The sequence below is a fragment of the Mercenaria mercenaria genome, chromosome 8 (genome assembly GCF_021730395.1).
Source record: "Mercenaria mercenaria strain notata chromosome 8, MADL_Memer_1, whole genome shotgun sequence".
Taxonomy (NCBI): domain Eukaryota; kingdom Metazoa; phylum Mollusca; class Bivalvia; order Venerida; family Veneridae; genus Mercenaria; species Mercenaria mercenaria.
In genome coordinates this window covers 35,346,128-35,370,280 of record NC_069368.1, presented here as the reverse complement: position 1 = coordinate 35,370,280, position 24,153 = coordinate 35,346,128, and the positions used below count along the sequence as shown (strand labels likewise).

Below are 24,153 nucleotides of genomic sequence, written 5' to 3'. Positions count from 1 at the left end.
TACCTCCTCAAGTTAATTTAATTTAGTGGAGTACTACCTGAGTGAAAATTATACCGTGAAGAAATACCGATGTGACCAGAGAGACATTCGAGCCAATCAGGGCTCATGATCCAACGATTTCAACGAGCTATAATAGACTGAAGGTCTGTCATACTGATAGAAATATATGACAAACCAAACTTTTATTACATGATCATCTGTAAATGTTTAAAATCAAATACATGAATCATTCTCTTTCTTAGAAAAATCAGTTTTCCAGTGTGGCAGCAAACAAATTACACATCCAGAGAAATAGTGCCAATAGACATTTGTCTGTAAAACAATGTGCATATAGGATTAATAATGCATTGATTTGAATGTCGGTAATAGGGTATTTGTCTAGACCTCTACACCCTGAACAATACTCCTAAAAGCAATGGAATAGAAGACTTCAGCTGGCCACACTCCAATTACAACATATAAACAATACCCTTTATCTCCATGCAAATATAATACTGCATTTACTGCAAGAACAGGTGTTGTAAAATGTAAACTGGAGCTCTTACTCTGACCAAATGTTACAAATATATGGCACAATATGGAAACAACCACTCAGAAAAACAAACACTAAATTTATGCCCCTCTCAACTTCTGCTGGGGACACTCAAACAAAACAACAATGTTCCTCTCAACTTTTACCAGAGACACTCATACAACATGAAAGCTATGTCCCTAAACTAAAAAAAAACTATGTCCCTCGCAGCTTCTGCAGAAGATTATAAGTCATTCTACAGAACAGTGTGTTGAAAACAAGTGAATCTGGTGTAAAATTCAAACGAAACTCTGTAAAGTTTAACATAAACAACATGTTAATAACAAAAATCAGTCTATTCTTCTGTTAGTAGAAAAGTAGAAAAAAGCAAAGAACTGATAGATGATTTCCTGATGAACACTAAACAAATTTTATAAAACAATGCTGAATATTTTGCATAATTATACCATTTAAAACTAGAGCTATCACTAAAGGTGATGAATGTACCCACCGCATGCACTGACACAGTACATTGCAATTTGACGCACACAAGATTGCATAATTATGTGGACTGTATGTATATAGACTGTATGTATACAGTATAGTAACAAAAAACAAAGTCCCATAACTATGCAAAATATTTATCTAAAAGAATGTAACATGCATCATGCACAACTAGGGTTGGTACTGATCACTTGTGTGAAGTTTCATTAAATTGTGTGCAAGGGTTTGGTAGATTAGGCACGCACAAGATTGCATATGCAGACTGTATGTACATAGTATGTTAACAAGAAACAAAGTCCCATAACTCTGCAATTTTTGTTGCTGAAAGAACCTAACATGCCCCATGCACAAATACTGTTGTTACTGATCACTTGTGTGAAGTTTCATTAAATTGTGTCAAGGGGATGAGGAGAGATGGTGCGCACAAGATTGTGTCTATGTATATAGTATAGTAACAAAAAAAACAAAGTCCCATAACTCTGCAAATTTTTTTTCTAAAAGAACCTAACATGCCATATGCACAACTTCTGTTGGTACTGATCACTTGTGTGAAGTTTCATTAAATTGTGTCAAGGGGATGAGGAGAGATGGTGCGCACAAGACTGTGTCTATGTATATAGTATAGTAACAAAAAAACAAAGTCCCATAACTCTGCAATTTTTTTTTCTAGAAGAACCTAACATGCCCCATGCACAACTACTGTTGGTACTGATCACTTGTGTGAAGTTTCATTAAATTCTGTCAAGGGGATAAGGAGAGATGGTGCGCACAAGATTGCGTCTACGGACAGACAGACAGACAACCTGAAACCAGTATACCCCCCCTTACAACTTTGTTGTCGGGGGGTACAATTACTTTCAGAACAAATTGTTAAAAAGAAAATTAAAAAGAAACATGTTAAACACTACATTTCTGTCACTATGTAAAACAACTTTTTCTTGATATCTGCACATTTCATTTTTTTTCTTCAAAAAGTCACAACTACATAATGTTTTTCTCATGATTAAATTCCATCGTTTTTAAAATGCAATACATTTACTGGCATGCATCTGCAGTTTCAAACAAGAGTGCCAGACTGTCTAAAAATACGCCCGTTTAAATATTCAGTTACAAAAATTCAAGGGCCATAATCCAAGAGTGCCTGGGGTGGTTTGGGTGGTTATAGAACTTGGCCGAGATATTATGCCCAAAAACATTGTCAACAAGTTTGGTGAAGATAGGATGAAAACTGTTCGATTTAGAGGGCAGACAAGGCTACATTGGCAGTTTTTAGAGTAATTCAAGGGACATAATCCAAGAGTGCATGGGGCGATTTGGGTGGTTATCAAAACTGGCCGAGATATTATGCCCATAAACATTGTCAGCAAGTTTGGTGAAGATCGTATGGAAACTGTTCAACTTAAGAGAGATGACATGCTTTTGGACGCCGCCCGCCCGCCACGGGTGTTCACATAATACATCCCGTTATTTCAGAGATGGGCATGTAACAAGAGCACCGCCTTGCGGGTGCTGACGCTCATCTGATTTTTTTTGTGTAATAGAAATATTGTCCTACCCATAATTTTCTAAGTCTAAAAAGGGCCATCATTCTTGCAAAAAGCAGGATAGAGTTATGTTTCTTGATGTACAGTGTCCACTTATGATGGTGAAAAACTGTTGCAAGTTTTAAAGCAATAGCTTTGATAGTTTATGAGAAAAGTTGACTTAAACATAATACTCAACCAAGAAAATGATTTTCTAAGTCCAAAAGGGGCAATAATTATTGCAAAAAGCAGGATGGAGTTGCTGTACAGGGTCAGCTTATGATGGTGAACAAGTGTTGCAAGTTTCAAAGCAATAGCTTTGATAGTTTATGAGAAAAGTTGACTTAAACATAATACTCAACCAAGAAAATGATTTTCTAAGTCCAAAAGGGGCAATAATTATTGCAAAAAGCAGGATGGAGTTGCTGTACAGGGTCAGCTTATGATGGTGAACAAGTGTTGCAAGTTTCAAAGCAATAGCTTTGATAGTTTAAGAGAAAAAGTTGACCTAAACATAAAACTTAACCAAGAAATCTGATATTTTCTAAGTCCAAAAGGGGCCATAAATCTTGCAAAAAGCAAGATGGAGTTATGTTTCTTGCTATAAAGGGTCAACTTATGATGGTGAACAAGTATTCCAAGCTTCAAAGCAATAGCTTTGATAGTTTAGGAGAAAAGCTGACCTAAACATAAAACTTAACCAGGCAACGCAGACGCCGACGCCGACAATCGCTCAAGTGATGACAATAACTCATCATTTTTTTTTCAAAAAATCAGATGAGCTAAATAGGTAGGGTCAGAAAATAAACAATAGTTTGGATAAGTTGTTTCTTAGGTGTGTAGAACTTAAACAAGAGCTGTCAGTGGACAGCGCGCTTGACTATTCTCAGTGCTTGATAGTATAATATAAGCTAAGAGTAAAACTTTAACATTACAATAAGCATATTCTAAGTCGAAAAGGGGCCATAATTCAGTCAAAATGCTTGATAGAGTTGCCTCCTCCTTTTTACAGACTGGGGTCATGATGGTAAACAAGTATGCAAAATATGAAAGCAATATCTCAATGGACTTTGAAAATATTTGGGGTGGTACGCAAACTTTAACATTCATTCTAAGTTGAAAAGGGGCCATAATTCAGTCAAAATGCTTAATAGAGTTGCCTCCTCCTTTTTACAGACTGGGGTCAAGATGGTAAACAAGTATGCAAAATATGAAAGCAATATCTCAATGGACTTTGAAAATATTTGGGGGGGGGTACGCAAACTTTAACATTTGTGTGACGCTCATGCTCACGCCGGGGCGAGTAGGAAAGCTCCCCTATTCTTCGAATAGTCAAGCTAAAAAATAATAAAGTTACAAAATATTGCAAAAAAAAAAGATCTGTAAAGTACACACATGTACCTTCTTTTCTGGTTCAACCTTCTTTTCTTGTACAACCTTGATTTCTGGTTCAATCTTGATGTCAGTATCAACCTTGATTCCAGGTTGTTCTAGTATTTCCTTCTGATCTGACCTCATCTGCTCTGGCATCATCTGCCCTGACATCAATGTCTTGTTGATGTCAAAGGTATACAAGGGTGGTATACTTGAGACTTCTCTAAGGCCTGTGTCCACATCAGTGCCTAAATCATAGATCATGTTGGTATGTAGTGCCTTCTCTGATTGTATCGACACACCAGCCATCTCTTTCATCTCATCAATATCTTCTAAAATGGTTTCAAGCTGTCCTCTAGCTTTGGTATCAGCCACGGCTTTGTCTGCAGCTTCAACTGCCGTTCTTTTCAACAGATCATGGAACATCTGTGGTATCAGGGCATCTACTTCATTAGACAACTTCTTCCTTGTTGTAGGATCTAAGTCCTTGACATCATTTTCATTCTTATCTTCCAAATTCTGTTCTGTATTTGGGAGTTCAGAGACATGATCTGCAGCATTATGAGCCATAATTTCCAGCTTCTTTCGGACATCTCCTGGTATCAGGGATTCTATTTTCTTAGACATGTCCTGCAAGGTGTCTGGATCTAACGCTGCACCTTTCTTTTCCATACTTGCTACATATTGCTCAGAAATTACCTGGCCAGCTGAATACAACATTTGGGCCAATACATTTTGGTAGATTTTGCTTAATTCAGGGTCCAAATCCTCTGGCAATGCGGCTTTTGAGGCGGAACACTCAAGTTCATCGGACAGCTGAGAACCTGTAGACAGCTGGGAACTTGCAGCCAGCTTGGTATCATTATAGGAGCAAGAAGGCTGTGACTCATTACACTACAGATGTAGAAAGAAAGAACACAGATGAAGGCAAAGAAATGAGAACACAGGTATGGAAGTAGAAAAATAACAGAAATGCAAAACAAAGAAGCTAATATAACACTACATGCCTCATCCTACATCCCCTCCCCCTTCATTTAAATGGTGAGGGGGATGGGGGCATATAAAAGTATGTTTCACCGGGCACATTTTTCAGGTAGTAAGAGAGAAAAGGAGATAGAAAGAGAAACACAGTAAGAAAGAGATAAAAGACAAGAAATAGTATGTAGACAACAGCCACAGCCAGTAACCAGTGAACGGGGGTTCAGAACGAACCAATGAACACGGATAGTGTACAAATACAACAACACTTACCAAAGATGCTTCTGGTGGTTTCTCTTTTGGTTTGTCCATTTCTGGTGGTTTTGATCCCCAGAACATTTTGGAATACATTTCTTTTTCTGACTGCTTCTTCTCTCTTTTGACCTTACGCAACCTATCTAACTCTTGCTGGAAAAACTGAAATACACCAATAAATATCCAACATTAGTTTTTCCAACTTTATATGAAAACCTTATTATAACAGTACCTTTATCTGCAATAACAGTACTTTATCTGCAATAACAGTACTTTATCTGCAATAACAGAACCTTTATCTGCAATTACAGTACTTTATCTGCAATAACAGTACTTTATCTGCAATAACAGAACCTTTATCTGCAATAACAGAACCTTTATCTGCAATTACAGTACTTTATCTGCAATAACAGTACTTTATCTGCAATAACAGAACCTTTATCTGCAATAACAGTACTTTATCTGCAATAACAGTACTTTATCTGCAATAACAGAACCTTTATCTGCAATAACAGAACCTTTATCTGCAATAACAGTACCTTTATCTGCAATAACAGAACCTTTATCTGCAATAACAGAATCTTTATCTGCAATGACAGTACCTTTATCTGCAATGACAGTACCTTTATCTGCAATGACAGAACCTTTATCTGCAATAACAGTACTTTTATCTGCAATGACAGTACCTTTATCTGCAATAACAGAACCTTTATCTGCAATGACAGTACCTTTATCTGCAATAACAGAACCTTTATCTGCAATGACAGTACCTTTATCTGCAATAACAGTACTTTATCGGCAATAACAGAATCTTTATCTGCAATAACAGTACCTTTATCTGCATTTGCAATGTTGTAATGGGCTTGAGTGTATCTTAACACATTTGAATCCCACAAGGTGCTTGCACTGAGTGTGGTCCCATCTGGTTAATTCAACAAGAGCCAAATGCATTGTTGCATATCATGGGACTGTTATAATGACCATTTGACTATATTCAAATCCCTATTTCTAGTGCAACTAGGGGTGTTCAATAAATATCAGGAAAAGCACTGTCATTTCTTAATATATCATCAAAAATCAATGAAACTGTTACATAATGTAAACAAGAGCTCCGCCAAGCGGGGCAATATATGCCCGAAGGGTTATATCAGAGGAGGATGGGAGCAAAATTTAAAGAACTTGACTGTTGAAGCCCAAAGAACAGGAAGAACAAAGGGAAGAATTTTTTTTAAAAAATTCTAAGTTGACAGAAAAAAAAATTCTAAGTCCACAAATAAAAATCCTAACCAGGTACAGACGTGTCAAAATACACCTAAAAATTGGAGGTACCATCCATGTTGTAGCACAGAAAAGTGGTCTCAGTTTTTCCTTACGACCAATGATAAAACAAGAGGGTCATGATGTCCCTGGATCGCTCACCTGAGTAATATGAGCTACATGTTTCAAATGTCAAACTGATGATTTTTAGAAATTTTTTGGAAGATTTTCTGATGTACAATCAAGTAACCCCTGGGGCAGGGCTAATTTTAACCTGGGGGTCATGATTTGAACAAAGTTTGTAGAAGTCTACTATGCAATGTTACATATCAAATATCTAAGATCTAGGCCTTTTGGTTTATTTTGAGCAAATTTATGAAGATTTCCCTATGTACAATCAAGTAACCCCTGGGGCTGGGACAATTTGACCCGGGGGGGGGGGGGGGGGGGGGGGGGGGTCAAGATTTGAACAAATTTTGTAGAGGTCCTCTAGGCAATGCTTCATGTGAAATATCTAAGCTCTAGGCCTTCTGGTTTATTTTAAGAAAATTTTGAAGATTTTTCTATGTACAGTCAAGTAACCCCATGGGGCGGTGTCAATTTGACCCCTGGGGGTCATGATTTGAAATTTTTTTGTAGAAGTCTACTAGGCAATACTACAAGTCAAATATCTAAGATCTAGGCCTTCTGGTTTATTTTCAGAAATTTTTTGAAGATTTTCCTATGTAAAATCAAGTGACCCCTGGGGCGGGGTCAATTTTGACCCCATGGGTCATGATTTGAACAAATTTTGTAGAGGTCCACTAGGCAATGCTATATGTGAAATATCTAAGCTCTAGGCCTTCTGATTTATTTTTAGAAAATTTTTGAAGATTTTCCTATGTAAAATCAAGTGACCCCTGGGGCAGGGTCAATTTTGACCCCGGGGTCATGATTTGAACAAACTTGGTAGAAGTTCATTAGGCAATGCTTCACACCAAATATCTAAGCTTTAGGGCTTCTGGTTTTTGAGAAAAAGATTTTTAAAGTTTTTCCTTTCGGTTGCCATGGCAACCAGAGTTCTGCATGGAATTCAATTCTTTGAAAAAAATTGAAAGAGGGCCACCCAAGGATCATTCCTGTGAAGTTTGGTGTAATTCTGCCTAGTGGTTTTCAAGAAGAAGGTTTTTTTAGAAAATGTTGACGGACGGCATCGGACGACTGACGACGGACATTGAGCAGTCACAAAAGCTCACCATGAGCCTTTGGCTCAGGTGAGCTAAAAATTACAAAATAAGCTCTTTATAGTAATATAAAAGGGAAGTTATTCAATAAAAAAATTATTGTTAGTGAACAAAAAAGGGATCTGCCAAATAAAAACAAGAGCATCGCAATGCAGAGCAATATACACATGAAACAAAGTCATATGACCTTTGACCCCTAAATGTGACCTTGACCTTAAAGAAAGCTCTGCACGTTGTCTCGATGTGGTGAACATTTGTGCCAAGTGTCTTTGAAATCCTTCAAGGGGTTCATGAGTTACAGAGCGGACATGAATTTGCTAACGGACGGACGGATGGACGGACACCGGCATCATAACATAATACGTCCCTTTGGGTGTATGATTAGAGTACACTTCATTGATAAGTCAAAATCATATTTTCTGTGGACAATTAATAAGTAAGTGCTAGTCCCCATGGCGTTATGTGACATCATGCGACCCAATTTGATGTCTTTTTTCTATTATGCATTCACTTAAACATAATACTTGCCATTTACCTATATTTCAAGCTACCTTTTCTTAACTCAGGTGCAGGTCAACATGAAATGTAAACATGCATTACGCTAATAATGTTAAATTATAAATGTGACATATTTTGTTGGTCATCGCTTGAAAATCAGTGTTGAACAGAGACCTGTGCTAACATCTTGTGTTTTGAATTAAAACTAGATGTGTGTCCATAGGACACAGGACAGGTGCCCCCCCACTCTTGCCACTGTAACATGGTTTAATGACTCAGGTTAAACAATTTTTAGGATGTTTGCAACACAAACTTTTAAGAACCTTAGGTGTATTTTTCACTTAGTTGGCCATATTACTTTGGCCTAGCTGAGTAAAATCCTAAAGGGAACACTTCATAGGCTATAAAACAATCCTCTAATGTTTTATGATTCTAGGTCAAGTACAATTTAACATACATGTTTAACAAATTTTTTTTTTGAGTAAGTCTGGACAAGAGGTCTGGTCTTGTGTAGTGAAATAATGACTGTAGTAAAATATTTTCGGAGCTACGCGCGACAAAACATTAAAATGACAATTTTTTCCTAGGTCAGGGGCCATAACTCCTACAATACTGAATGAATCCGGACGTGAAACCCCAGGTGCACAACTGCACATGCTGACCAACATTCCTGAGAACTTTGGTGACTCTAAGTCAAATACTTTTGGAGGTATGCACGACACAACATTAAAATGACCAATTTTTTACTAAGTCTCGGGCCATAACTCCTACAATATTGAATGAATCCAGACGTGAAACCCCAGGTGCACAACTACACATGCTGACCAACATTCCCATAAAGTTTTGTGACTCTATGTCAAATATTTTTGGAGCTAGGCGCGACACAAAACTAAAATGACCAATTTTTACAAAGTCAGGGGCCAAAACTCCTACATGACTGAATGAATCCTGACGCGAAACTCCAGGTGCAGAACTACACATGCTGATCAATATTCCTGTAAAGTTTTGTGACTCTACGTCAAATACTTTTGGAGCTAGGCGCGACACAACATTCTCGGAAGGACGGACGGACGGAAGGACAGACGGACAAGAGAAAATCTGTATGCCCCCACCACTCATGGGGGGGGGGGGCACAAAAAACGTGAAGGAAAAAGACAAATGCTATGCTGCACAAGATTTAAGAGTTAATGCCCTGAAGAAACCAACATTTTACCAGTATTAGTGGTACAGGAGATTTAAAAGTGGTCAGGAGAATATTGCTGATGACTTTCAGTCCAGATGTAAAAAGACAATATTGCTCCGTCAAGTTTTGAAAATTAAAGACCTCCTTGATAAGTATTGGTGCATCACAGTCCAATGTCCCATTTCAACAATTCCATAGTAATATCATATGAACAGTATTTGTTTGTGGGTAGATGTGGGAAAATCAAATGTATTCTACGGCAAGAAACATAAAACCGCTTGTAATCCTGAGTTTTATCGATTAATTGTTTGTGATATTGGCAGCATCATAATGATGTTCATCCACTTTAGAGATAGTGACGTTGACAAAGAGATGCTAATTAAATAATGTGCACGTTCTGAAATACATTTGAGCCGTGCCATGAGAAAATCAACATAGTGGGTTTGCGACCAGCATGGATCCAGACCAGCCTGCGCATCCGCGCAGTCTGGCCAGGATCCATGCTGTTCGCTAATGGTTTCTCTAATTGCAGTAGGCTTTAAAAGCGAACAGCATGGATCCTGACCAGACTGCGCGGATGCGCAGGCTGGTCTGGATCCATGCTGGTTGCACACCCACTATGTTGGTTTTCTCATGGCACGGCTCATATAATATGTTCTTATCAATCATTTTTTTCAAGTTTTGGCAAAATAGCACCAGAAATAAAGATATTAGAACACTTTTCTGGGTATTTTTTGAACACCCTTCATATACCAGCCAAAATGGACTATAATCTTAAACATTGTCAAATAAGGCTGAAAACTCGTTGGACTTTTTGATGCATGGAACGCCAAGGGGCCATCATTATGTTATTTCTGACCTCGTATTTTAAGTCAAAACAAAAGCAAGCAGTCCAACATTGAATATTATTCTGTATTCGATGGGAGATATATACAGGGTTTTGTATTCGTTAGTAAAATACAGGTTGAACTTCCAGAAGAAAATCTGTACATATATAACAAAATTTTAGCCAAGAGCCATGTTGTAAACAGCCGTCCCCTTGTGAAGCAAACATCTCATGTAAAAGGTGGCCGTTTTGTATAAGTGAATCATACCAGTTAGAGAAGTAAGAGTGTTATCAAGAACTACTGTGTTCAATATGTATGCCAGAGCTACAGTTTATTCACACTACATTTCCCCCATGACTCGACTCAAATAACTTAAAAATAAGTTTTGCTTAACCTATTTCGTCTGAGATGTATTCGCCCATTAGAGGAGAAATAGTGTTATCAAGAACTACTGTATTCAATATGTATGCCAGAGCTACAGTTTATTCACATTTCAAGACTAAACTCGAATCAACTCCATTCTAAGTTTGACCTATAACTCAGCTGTGAGTCAGTCTGAGTTCACTTTCTGGCAAAGTCAAGAGTTTACATCATTCTTTCAGTAATACTGCCAGAAATATACAGCACTAAGAATGGTATCATGAAAGAAATTCACAAGATAAAATTTTAGGATATCATATTTTTACTGAGGCCTATTCAAACCAACTTTGAAGTAGTTCATGCAAGAATGATTCTAACTAAATCAATGCTTTTGTATTTCGTGCTCTGGCAGTTCAGTCAGGCAGTACCAATTGAAAATATTTTAGGAAGGCCTATACTTCTGACCACTTTGTTGGACATGCATGATGTAGTTCATGAGAAGCTGTTCATATGATTTCCTTTATTTAGCTCTAGCAGCCCCTAAAAGTGTGTACATGGAATAATTTGTAATTGATTGAGAAAGAACCATATAATGTAGCTACAGACTAAGATTAGTGGTGATCAATCCAGCAGTTCATAAGTAGAAGTTGTATAAAGGATTTTCAATATTTAGCTTGGATAGCTCCTAAAAGGGGCCAAGCATATCCTGTTGAAAAAAATAACAAGAGCACCATGATGGCCCTATATCACTCACCTGAATTTAGTTGCTTGCTTAAACCATGTGCCCCTGGGGCGGGGCCAGTTTTAACGCCAGGGGGACAATTTGAACAATCTTGGTAAAGGACTACTACACAATGCTACATACCAACTAGAAGATGCTTTTTTAGAAAAGCCCATGTCTTCCCCTATGCATAGTAGTAATAGGCAAGAAGTCAATAGGGGACAGGAGACACTGATGGTTGGCTGCAATAGGGATCATCTACTTGTCCCACAAAGTTTCAACATTCTGGGCCTATTGGTTCTCAAGTAATGGATTGGAAACAGTTTTCCATGTTCTGGCCCCTGTGACACTAACCTATGATCAAGTGACCCCAAAAATAATTAGTGGTCATCTACTCTGCATGTCAAGCATCCTATGAAGTTTCAACATTCTTGGTCAAGTGGTTCTCAAGTTACTGATCAGAAACGGTTTTCCATGTTCAGGCCCCTGTGACCTTGACCTTTCATCAAGTAACCCTAAAAATATTCTGGGTCATCTACTCTGTAAGCCCTATCACCCCATGAAGTTTGAAGGTTCTATGTCAAATGGTTCTCCAGTTATTGACTGAAAATAAAGTGTGTCGGATGGATGACCCCTATGACCTTGACCTTTGATGGAGTGACCCTAAAAACAATAGGGGTCATCTACTCTGTAAGTCCCATCTCACTATGAAGTTTGAAAGTTCTAGGTCAAATGATTGTGACTCTGCATGTCCAATCATCCTATGAAGTTTCAACATTCTGAGTCAAGTGGTTCTCAAGTTATTGATCAGCAATGGTTTTCCATGTTTAGGCCCCAGTGACCTTGACCTTTAATAGTGACCCCAAAATCAATAGGGGTCATCTACTCAGTGTGTCCAATCATCCTATGAAGTTTCAACATTCTGGGTCAAGTGGTTCTCATGTTATTGATTGGAAATGGTTTCCATGTTCAGGCCCCTGTGACCTTGACCTTTGATGGAATGTAACTGACGGACGGATGGATGGATAAGGCAAAAACAATATGTCTCCCCCAGTGAGGAGGGAGACACAAATATCAACGCCCTAGGCCATGTGATTTGGTGCAAGGAGATTTTCAAAGTTATACCTATATAAGTCTATATAAACCATGTGACCCATATTTGACCCTAGGGGAAAAATCTGAACAATCTTGGTAGAGGACCATTAGATGATGCTACATACAAAATATCAAAGCCCTAGGCCCTGTGGTTTTGTACAGGAAGATTTTCCAAATTTTTCCCTATATAAGTCTAACATGAACAATGTGTTTAATGAAAATCCTTCAAGGGGTTTAGGAGATACAGTGGATGTAAGGAGACCATTCCTATAACCCTCCATCACTCGTGGCGGGGGATTAAAAAGGGTTCTTTCTGAGTAAAATCTCTCCTAACAAGGAAAGTAAGAGAAAATTCTACCAGCTTTTACAGGGTGCTACTTTTAGGTTAAATACTCCTAAAACTGCTAGCAGTTAACACATATTATTATAAACATTTTACGGTAACTTAATTTTAACAGAGGCTGCCAAATGTGCATTACACACCAGCAACTGCAAACCAAACTATTCCAAATATGATTTTAAAACTTGGTCAGTATTGAGTACATCTCCATGCTTTACATTAATTCATTCCACTGGCAGAAACCTATGTGATATATGTAAATCACCTAATCATATGTGAAGCTCAGCTCACAGAAGGAAACCTAAACTAGAAATAGTAACAATTCTTACCTTGCCATTTGATTTGTCATGCTTCAAAGCAAGTTTGTAGTTTCTCATTGCCTCATCTAAACTTCCTAACTTCTCTTGGGCCTGAAAATGTGAAAGTGTACATGTAAAATAAGATAAATTATTTTCAATTAAAAATAATTTGATTTATTTATTCAAGAAATACTTGTTATGCTCGTTGCCATGGTCACACGGTTATCTCTCGGTCTTTTCTTATAACTGGTTCCCGTCTTTCTGACTGATACGAATTACACATAATTACTGAGCCGAGGACAATCTTAATAACGGCTTATAAAAGCAAAAAACACGTGCAGCCTTTCTCACTTACGTCGTAGTCTACCTGTAAAGAACATCGAACTTACAACTTTTCTTCTGCTACGTATATATATATATACTAGTTAATCTACTCGGATTCTAATGCCGCGTGGGCGTGTTAGACAGCGAGGCGGCAGGGCTAGGGCAGGAAGGCCAGCCAGGGCAAACAGAAATGCCGACGGCCAGCAGAATGAAGCAGGCGGCCAGCAGAATGAGGCAGAACGAGGCAATAACCACCCAAACACCCGCGGGCAGAAACGAAGAGCCGATGACCTTGAGCACGCTGAAAGGACACCGCCACGTGGTCCGGCAGAGCCATCAGATATAGATGACGGAGGCAATATACTGTTACAGGAAAATGCCGGTGGGTCTAATTTTATTGATTTTGAACAGGTTTTTCGTAGTTCAGGTCTTATGTCTTGTAACGGTAATGAGACTAGTTCAAGGTCAAATAGTACTTCTAATATAGGATCTGACAATGGACACAACAAAAATGTACCTCTGCCACCCCGTCAGATCAATGAAACGTGTCAGAATGCCTCCTTTAATCATAACTTTCCATCCGTTCGTTTATCAAATGATGATTTGACTGCACATGTACCATCATCGTTAAAACAACAAATCTGTCGTGGAGAATACGTTAATCTGGCCTTACTCTTAAAAGGGGCTATCGAACTGTCTGAATTTTGTAAGGGTAGTGTTTTCAAACTCTCGGCGGATGGCCACATTGAGTCATCTCAAAAAGAGTGCAAAGATAAAATTACATCTATAGAAAAATGGACCAATGCATTTATAATTTATGCTTCCATTTACCTTCAGACACATAGTGATAAAGTTCACGAGTTACTTCACTATATGTTTAACATACGGGACTGTGCAATGCGCCAAGGGGGCAACGGGTGGAGAATTTATGATGAACAATTTCGCCTTCGCCAGGCTATATGTCCGTCCCCATGGTCACAAACAAATAACGAACTTTGGTGGCGGTGTATACAGGTCAAGGATAATCAGTCTGCGAATCAGTCATTTATAAATCCTCTCAGGTACACGTGCCATGATTTTAACAGAGGTAGTTGTTTCTGGTCAAACTGTAAATATCCTCATATATGCGCAAAATGTTTTGCACCACATCCTGAGGTCACCTGTTCCCAGTCCGGTTCTTCAGGTCAAGGTCAAATGACAAGCCCTCAGTTTAATTTTCGTGGCAGGGGCTTTCGCCGACCGTTCAGAGGATCTAAACGAGGTCAACCAAGAAAACAGTAAAACTGTAAGCCTTAACTCAACAAACAGCCCATCAGTTCAACAGCTCACCAATTTTGATATTTCTAATTTGGCAAAATCACCAGTAAAAGTGGAAGCCTTGAAACAATATGCACTCTTGTACGAAACCAGTGAATCTAAGTTTTTACTAGACGGTTTTACGAAAGGATTTTCCATTCAGTACACAGGTCCTCGCTTACCACGAGATTCAAATAATTTGCGTTCTGTTACACTCAGTCCGGAAATAATAAAATCTCAAATTAATAAAGAGTTAGAAGCAGGAAGAATAGCTGGTCCATTTGTTCATCGCCCATTTCCTAATTTAATTGTTTCACCGATAGGCTTAGTTCCCAAAAAAACACCGGGAGAATTCCGAATGATTCATCATTTGTCACATCCCCCTGGCGGCTCAATTAATGACTTTATTGACCCAGATTTATGCTCTGTCCAATACACTAGCTTCGACAAGGCAGTTAAGTTAGTTCAAGATCTAGGACGAAATTGTAAACTTTTCAAGTCGGACATTAAAAGTGCATATCGTTTAATACCGATTCACCCCGATGATTTTGAATTACTGGGATTTTGCTATGATGGTCATTTTTATTTTGACAAAGCGCTCCCGTTTGGGGCATCAATAAGCTGCATAACTTTTGAAAGGTTTGCTAGGTTTCTTGAATTTTGCGTTAAATTAAAACTACAGTCAGATAGCTTGATACACTATTTGGATGACTTTCTAGGGGGAGACAAATCTGTTGAATCATGTACTCGTGCTTTAGAAATTTTTAAAAGTACAATGTCTGAACTTGGTGTGCCTTTAGCGCTCGACAAAACTGAAGGCCCTACAGAGGTTTTGATCTTTTTAGGCCTAGAACTAGATTCAAACCATATGACGGTAAAAATTCCTATAGCAAAAATGCAGGAGGTTATACAAAAAATCGAAGAAATTCTTTCACGAAATAAAACAACATTAAAGAAAATGCAGTCTCTCATTGGGTCATTAAACTTTTGTTGCAGAGCCATAGTAGTGGGTAGGCCTTTTATACGCCGACTAATAAACTCAGTTTGTGGTCTCACGAAGCCTTTTCATCGCATTCGAATTAAAAAAGAGATACGGCTAGATTTGGCAATGTGGTTAGTTTTTCTAAAAAAATTTAACGGTATCTCTGTTTTTCATGACCGTTATTGGATCACGAACACCGATACAGAGTTATACACTGATAGTGCGGGTGGCAAGGGATTAGGCTTTGGTATATACTTCAAAGGCCATTGGTGTTCGGCGAAGTGGCCGGACACGTGGCACACGTGCGGCATCACGTCAGATATAACAGTACTGGAATTGTTCCCGATTTTGGTAGCTATATTCATTTGGGGAAAGGATCTGATGAATAAAAAAATAAGATTTAACAGCGATAATATGGCTGTGGTTCACATTCTTAACAAATTATCCTCTAAATCAGAACGGGTTATGTGCATTGTCAGGATATTAACGTTGAGATGTTTTAACTTGAATATTTTAATCAAAGCCTCTCATGTCCCGGGCTGTAGCAATGAAATCTGCGACGCTTTATCTCGCTTTCAGTTGAACAAGTTCAGAGAATTAGCTCCAGACGCAGACGTCAGCCCCCATTCGATACCAACTTTTCTATGGGACATCTTCGATCTAGAGCTAGACAGCTGCTTCTGTCAGGGATTTCAATGAATTCGAGGCTAACATATAATACTGCCTTTCGGGCATTTGAAAATTTTAGGCGGTTATACAATCTTTCAGACAGTTGGCCTATACCAGAACAACAAATCACTTTATTTATGGCTTATTGTTTCGAAAAAGGGTTGTCACCCAAGACAATCACGACGTATATAGCTGGGCTAAATTATTTTCACAAACTTTCTGGATATTATGATATAACCCAGGTTTTCATTGTTAATAAATTACTAGAGGGTTGCCATAGGAACCGTATCACACATGATAACAGAGCCCCACTAACTCTGCCTATTTTGACATCTATTTGCAGAGTTCTAAGAGAAATATGCTTCAATGCGTATGAAACAAAACTGTTTACTTCGCTCTTTACTTTAGCATACTTTGGATTGTTCAGGGTTAGCGAATTAGTTGTCTCCTTTAGGGGACAATTTGATGGGCCCATTAAACGATCAGATTTGTTCGTGATTGATAACCAATATCTTACAATTCAACTTCGGCATAGTAAAACAAACTAAAGGGGAAAACCGACTGTGTTAAAACTACCCAGAGAATCTGGGCCTATCTGTGCAGTGCAAGCATTAATAGATTTCTTGGCCGTAAGACCAAAAAATGAAGGAATATTATTTTGTCATCAAGAAGGCACCCCGGTTACCAGAACTCAATTTTCAGCCATTCTGTATAAATGTCTGAGTAAAAATCAAATTACTGGTACATTTAAATCGCATAGCTTTAGAATCGGTCGGGCTACAGACTTGGCAACTAAGGGTTATTCAGCGAGTGTAATTATGAAACTTGGTAGATGGAAATCTAATTGCTATAAAGTATACATCCGAACGTAATTCTACAGTAAAGAGGTGTTTTCCCACTCTTAACTGTATCAGCGGACAACATTTTTTAAAAGTACATTGAAGTCAGTTCTTCCAGGTAGTTATTCCGTTTAAAGCGAATTTTCCACATTTAAGGTATTCTTTTCAATTCCATCTAATAACTATTTGTAGATGTGTGGGTCCTGGGAGATTCAATTCCGTTCTGGGCTGGTAAACGAGCAGCAGACACCGGTAAACCCAACCTTTCGTTACCCGATATAACTATAGCTTGGTGGGGAATAAGCGGACTTCGATGGACATCATTTCGCCATTCAGTACAGACTCAAGTATTACTGTCATCGCCACCAAGGGCTATCATCTTACATTTAGGTGGTAACGATTTGACAAGTTTATCTTCTATCGAGCTAAGGGAGTTAATAGAGACAGAAGTGAAATATCTACGCGATGCCTTCCCCGAGACAATTATCATTTGGGTAGATATTTTACCAAGGAGGGTCTGGAGGGGGGCCTGTAATCTCAAAGCTATTGACGTCAAACGCAAACGAATAAATAGATCGGGCCGGATTATTACAAGTCGGTCTGGCAGGAGTGATATAGTGAGCCCAGATATTGATACGGCTACTAATTTTTTCAGATCTGACGGGGTCCATTTAAATGAGGTGGGGTTGGAGTTTTATCTGTACTATTTGAAATCTGCCATAATAAAAAATCTCTGTGCGTCTCAATAATAATTTTGGGGGATAAATTGAAATTTATTGTGGCGGTAAAATTCTTATTGGCCGGAAGGTGACCAGGCGTTGCAGTTTCTATGAAGTAAATTTAACAAGTTATCGTTATTTACAATTTCAAATTTCGCTTACTTCGGAATATGGGCGTGACTTCTCTCCTCGATGGCATTCTATTTTGCGTTCAAGAGGAGACATGGCCGTCCGTATTCGGATTTTTCTATCTTATTTCGCAGGTCACTACTTTATGTAAGCTGTTATTGTTACTCTGAGTCACCAGGTTATTTCAATGGTTGTCAACTGGACTGTTGCTTCCGGTTACTTGTTTACTTATTGTTGTCGACCCGAATGTTGCTTCGGGTCACTAAGTAGTGGTAAACTCGAATGTTGCTTCGGGTTTGTTTGTAGTCTGTCGTTGACCTGAATGTTGCTTCGGGTCACTAGGTCTGGCCCATGTAGTTTTGGTAAGGCCTAGTCGACGTGTTTGCTGCCAGTAACGCATTACAGGTTCTACCGGCATACCTCGTATCGAGCTGGTAGTGTGATTATGGGTCCTTTGCTTTCAAGGTTGGTACCGATTCACGGTACGGTCAACTTGGAAGCTGGGGTCTATGATTGCACGATCAGTGGGACTCCTTTGGTAATGTGACGCATAGCAATTGATGCCATTAGTAATATTTTCAAAGGTGACTCGGCGACCGGGATCCTTTTGGCAATTTCACTTGTAATGTTTGGCACGCTTGGTCCCTTCCGGTCGATGAGCTAGCTATCAAATTTGAGCGGCCGACACAACCAAACTTATTAATTTGAAATGATATGAATATACATGTAATTCGTAAGCAATATTTCAAGGTTTTATTATCACGTACCTATATCTATTTGAATATATTGTCGGTACAGATTGGTGACATGTTTAATAAATTTAGAGAAGGCTGTATGTATTGTTTTTTATTTCGAGTAATATCAAATAATTTAATTTTTATAGGAATAAAATTCCATGGCTTTGCCAAAAAGGACTGTTTGTTTGAAAATTGTTGAATTATAAACTGACTGTTGAACTGATTTCAGCATATGAAGATAAAAGAACTGCAAATTTCTTGTTCATTAGGATTTGATTAAGGGTGTAACAATATACCAAAATTCACTGTATCACAAAACATTAGTCTGGCAATACGTATTTTGTATCATAGGCCTGTTTCATGATACAGAAACGATACAGTGAAAAGTAGAAACATTGAATGAAAACTTTCATACAATCAGTGTTAAAGATAAACTAAAACAAATATATCATTTATAACAGTTTCTTTTACTTTAAAGCAAAATTTCAAGTACTTTCCAAGTGTACGAACACTAATATCTTTTTCATTTGTCGCATAAATGCTTACTTATGATACTCATTTTGTATCGTGATATGTACCGTATCGATGCATCTGTATTCCGGTATGTATTGTTTCGTGAGATTAGCGTATCGTTACATCCCTAGATTTAATGTCATGAACTGACCAAACCATGAAATCTATAAATGTTAGTACCCAGAAATCAACTTATATGGTATTTACTTTGTTAAAAGTATAAAACAGAGCTATCTTCAATATCAACAGTTACCGTGCTTAAGCCATAATGACTTTGAAACACCTGTTATTATTAGATACAGTTGTCTATGCATTTGAAAATTGCCCGTAAGTTTCACAATGCCAGACAATGTGCTAATTTAGGCCCAAAGAATAACCTATCTGGTATACCTTACAAGAGCTGTCACCGGAGTCTGTGGGCTCAACTATTTTGATGCTGGATAGTGAAGCTACAGCTATCGCTGGAGCGTTTGATAGCTCCAATGTGGATTACAATACTGGACAATAGTTTGAGTTAAATGTATTTAAAGAAATAACAGAAATAGAGCGAACGTGTATCAATACATTAACTAAGTATAAAAAAGGACTTAATTTATGGAATATTTCTGCAAGCTTAATGCACCATGTAGCACATCATTCTAAGTTTGAATCAAATCCACTAAGTAATAACTTCAATGGAGCAACTTTAACCTGAAATTCTAAGCAAAAAGGGGTCATAATTCATAAAATATTCATGCCAGAGTTATGGTCCTTATATGTGTATGATGATGTGGAACAAAAAAGTTTGAATCAAATCCAGTTGGTAACGATAGGGACATGACAAACTAGAGTTGTATCCATTTGACATTGATGCCCCCACATACTGGCCTTCCTCTAAATAGCAAAGTTTTTAGTACAGACCATCTGCACATGAAAGCTGTTCAGCTAAAAGTTTGAAGCAAATTGTATTTAGGTAAGGTTGGCATCTGAGCAACTTTGAATCCATTCCTTCAAAACGTGTATGAGGAGTTGAACATGTCAAATTTCTTCACTATGGCCTATTATGTGAAATCAAGAAAGGGTCATAATTCTAGAAAAAATAGCCACAGAAAAATGTCCACTGTTTATGGTCATCTTCACATGAATGTCCTGCATCTGTTAAACTTTCAAGCATATCCTTTCAATAGTGTTTGAGGAGTTGGGACAGACAAGATTTTTCTCTATATTCTATATAGCAAAAAAAATATCAAAGGGCCATAACTGTGGTAAAATAGTCACAGCAAAAGTTCCTTCCTTTATGGTCATCTCACATCAAGCTTGTTCATATGTGAAAGTTTGAAGCAAACCAGGCTAATAGTGTGGGAAGAGTTGGACACACAAGATTTTTCTGTATATTCTATATAGGAAAAATATCAAAGGGCCATAACTGCAGTAACAAGAGCTGTCCGTAAGACAGCCAAGCTCGACTATTCGAAATATTGTCCCAGAAGCAGGAAAATATTACCCAAAAAGGTTAAATATTAAAAGAGTTTTAAGTTCAGAAGGGGGCATAATTTGACCAAAATGCATATCAGTTATAAGACTTGCTGCTATCAACTAGTTTTATAACCCCGAAGGCACATATGAAGTTTTAATTCAATATCTGCATTAGTTTTGGAGATAGAAACTCGCATGTAAAACTTTAACCAGAATTTTCAAAGTCCAAAAGGGGGCATAATTTGCCCAAAATACATGCCAGAGTTATGGGACTTGACCCAATGAGGTTGGTAATTGATCTAGAAAAAGAAAGAAAAAGTTTCAAATCTATATGCCTTTTAGTAATTGCTATATGTACTTGCACGCAAAACTTTAACCAAAATTTTCTAAGTCCAAAAAGGGGAATAATTTGCTCAAAATACATGTAAGAGTTATGGGACTTGATCCAGTGAGGTTAGTAATTGATCTAGAAAAAGAAAAAAATAAGTTTCAAATCTATATGCCTTTTAGTAATAGCTGTATGTACTTGCACGCAAAACTTTAACCAGAATTTGCTAAGTCCAAAAGGGGGCATAATTTGGCCAAAATGAAGGTCAGAGTTATTGGACTTGCTGCTATCAACTAGTTTTATAACCACAAAGACACATGTGAAGTTTCAAATCAATATCTGCATTAGTTTTGGAGATAGTAACTTGCATGTAAAACTTTAACCAAAATTTTCTAAGTCTAAAAGGGGGCATAATTTTCCCAAAATACATGTCAGAGTTATGGGACTTGACCCAGTGAGGTTGGTAATTGATCTAGAAAAAGAAAAAATAAGTTTCAAATCTATATGCCTTTTAGAAATAGCTGTATGTACTTGCACGCAAAACTTTAACCAGAATTTTCTAAGTCCAAAAGGGGGCATAATTTGGCCAAAATGAAGGTCAGAGTTATGGGACTTGCTGCTATCAACTAGTTTTATAACCCCGAAGACACATGTGAAGTTTCAAATCAATATCTGCATTAGTTTTGGAGATAGTAACTTGCATGTAAAACTTTAACCAAAATTTTCTAAGTCCAAAAGGGGGCATAATTTGCTCAAAATACATGTCAGAGTTATGGGACTTGACCCAGAGAGGTTGGTAATTGACCTAGAAAAAGATTAAATAAGTTTCAAAGCTATATGCCTTTAATTGATGGCTGTATGTACTTGCATGCAAAAACTTAACCAAGGTGTGACGCCGACGCCGACGCCAGGGTGAGTAGAATAGCTAGACTATTCTTTGAATAGTCGAGCTAAAAATGGTCACAGAAAAAAATCTTCCTTTATCAGGGGTGTGGAAATCCCAACATTTTTCACTTGTCCACGGACAAATGAGACTTATGAATCTACTTGTCTGCAGTCAAAATTTACTTACTTGCCCGGATTTTCAACATTTAAGCATGCAAATAATTCTTTATTTTGGACAATAATCTAGGTAGTAACAAAAGCAAACATAATAAAGTGTAATGCTGTAGCTGTTTCAAAAAATAAGCTTCAGACACTTTTGCTTGTGTTCGTCCGCAAGGCAGTCGAACATTTAACAGAAATGTCTAAAAGACTGCCCATCATGCCATGCGTAGCCATGTGAGAAAACATAAAAATTTCTGACTGTTAGAAAACATGAAACTTCCTGACTCGTACGAGTGAGGTCTTTTTGCTTTGACTGTTGACTTCCATTTTTGTTGGCAGACAAAGTTGTAACAACGAATTTGTCCAAAACTTTGTGATAATTGTTTACCTTTCCGGTTCTATTTGCCGAGTTACCTTGTGCAAAATCACACAAGCCAGCGACAGGGAACCAATCAGAATACAGAACAAGAGCACCGCCTTGCGGGTGCTGACGCTCATCTGATTTTTTTTGTGTAATAGAAATATTGTCCTACCCACGATTTTCTAAGTCTAAAAAGGGCCATCATTCTTGCAAAAGCAGGATAGAGTTATGTTTCTTGATGTTCAGTGTCCACTTATGATGGTGAAAAACTGTTGCAAGTTTTAAAGCAATAGCTTTGATAGTTTATGAGAAAAGTTGACTTAAACATAATACTCAACCAAAAAAATGATTTTCTAAGTCCAAAAGGGGCAATAATTATTGCAAAAAGCAGGATGGAGTTATGTTGCTTGCTGTACAGGGTCAGCTTATGATGGTCAACAAGTGTTGCAAGTTTCAAAGCAATAGCTTTGATAGTTTAAGAGAAAAAGTTGACCTAAACATAAAACTTAACCAAGAAATCTGATATTTTCTAAGTCCAAAAGGGGCCATAAATCTTGCAAAAAGCAGGATGGAGTTATGTTTCTTGCTGTACAGGGTCAACTTATGATGGTGAACAAGTGTTGCAAGTTTTAAAGCAATAGCTTTGACAGTTTAGGATAAAAGCTGACCTAAACATAAAACTTAACCAAGAAAACTGATTTTCTAAGTCCAAAAGGGGCAATAAATCTTGCAAAAAGCAAGATGGAGTTATGTTTCTTGATGTACAGGGTCTGCTTATGATGGTGAACAAGTATTCCAAGTTTCAAAGCAATAGCTTTGATAGTTTAGGAGAAAAGTTGACCTAAACATAAAACTTAACCAAGAAATCTGATATTTTCTAAGTACAAAAGGGGCCATAAATCTTGCAAAAAGCAAGATGGAGTTATGTTTCTTGCTATACAGTGTCAGCTTATGATGGTGAACAAGTATTCCAAGTTTCAAAGCAATAGCTTTGATAGTTTAGGAGAAAAGCTGACCTAAACATAAAACTTAACCAGGCAACGCCGACGCCAACAACCGCTCAAGTGATGACAATAACTCATCATTTTTTTTTCAAAAAATCAGATGAGCTAAAAAGAGATGTTAAATTTAGACACAGTATTGTTTTCCCAAAACTGCAGAAATCAAGAGGCCCTCGGTGGGTGAAACATCCGTTTCTTACGTCAAATTCATTTATAAACTCCATAAATTTGAAGCAATGTTCAGCGTTTCTATTTTCATTTCAAACAAGAAAGTTTGTGCTTGTCCGTGGACAAACAGAATGCAAAAACGCACTTGTCCGCCGTCAAAAAGTCCCCGAGTCGGACAAGTCGGACATAGGAATTCCACACCCCTGTTTATGGTCATCTGCACATCTTGCAAATCAGGCTAATAGTGTGGGAGGAGTTGGACACACAAGATTTTTCTGTAAGTTATCCCAGTTTATAACCCATATGAGTTATTGCTTATACTTTCATAACTTGTTTCAGTTATCATAAAATATAACAAAGCCATCCTGTGCCAATTCCTCATTTTGAATGAGACTAATGCAATTATTTCCTGAACCCTTGAACTTTATCTTTCCAGCTATGCAGTAATTTTTTTTCCGCAAGGTTGATAAAGTTTTACGCAAAAGTTTTAAAGCTATGAAACTTTAACATCCCATTATGCTTATCAGGTCATGATCAGACTTAAAGAGAATTTGATTAACCACTGTCTGCTTCTAATTTCACTTTAAAGTTCTCTTTGTGAGAACAGCAAAAAGACTTTTATTTGAATAACTCACCT

General features: G+C 37.7%; 2 protein-coding genes across 4 annotated transcripts in view; one reads left to right on the top strand and one right to left on the bottom strand.

Moving 5' to 3' along the window:
* LOC123566588 (uncharacterized) overlaps positions 1–24,153 on the bottom strand; it is a 68,053-nt gene that overhangs the window by 10,484 nt on the left and 33,416 nt on the right. For 2 of the 3 annotated variants that reach the window (XM_045360839.2, XM_045360841.2), the window contains 3 exons: positions 12,979–13,059; positions 5,164–5,307; positions 3,940–4,806 (listed from right to left, as the gene is read on the bottom strand). In XM_045360839.2, coding sequence (XP_045216774.2) covers positions 3,940–4,806; positions 5,164–5,307; positions 12,979–13,059 — 1,092 coding nt within the window. The remainder of the gene's footprint in view (positions 1–3,939; positions 4,807–5,163; positions 5,308–12,978; positions 13,060–24,153) is intronic. The other variant, XM_045360842.2, reaches the window with a different exon arrangement.
* On the top strand, positions 13,102–18,567 carry LOC123547335 (uncharacterized). The gene is made up of 2 exons (XM_053549718.1): positions 13,102–13,654; positions 17,251–18,567. The coding sequence occupies exons 1-2, from the start codon at positions 13,393–13,395 to the stop codon at positions 17,805–17,807; spliced, it is 819 nt and encodes a 272-aa protein (XP_053405693.1). The 5' UTR covers positions 13,102–13,392; the 3' UTR covers positions 17,808–18,567.

Excerpts from the sequence above, each read along its gene's own strand:
- LOC123547335 (XM_053549718.1), top strand. The coding sequence starts at position 13,393 with ATGCCGCGTGGGCGTGTTAGACAGCGAGGCGGCAGGGCTAGGGCAGGA. Across the intron at positions 13,655-17,250 it reads ACTGTTACAGGAAAATGCCG|ATGTGTGGGTCCTGGGAGAT; the intron begins GTGGGTCTAATT and ends AACTATTTGTAG.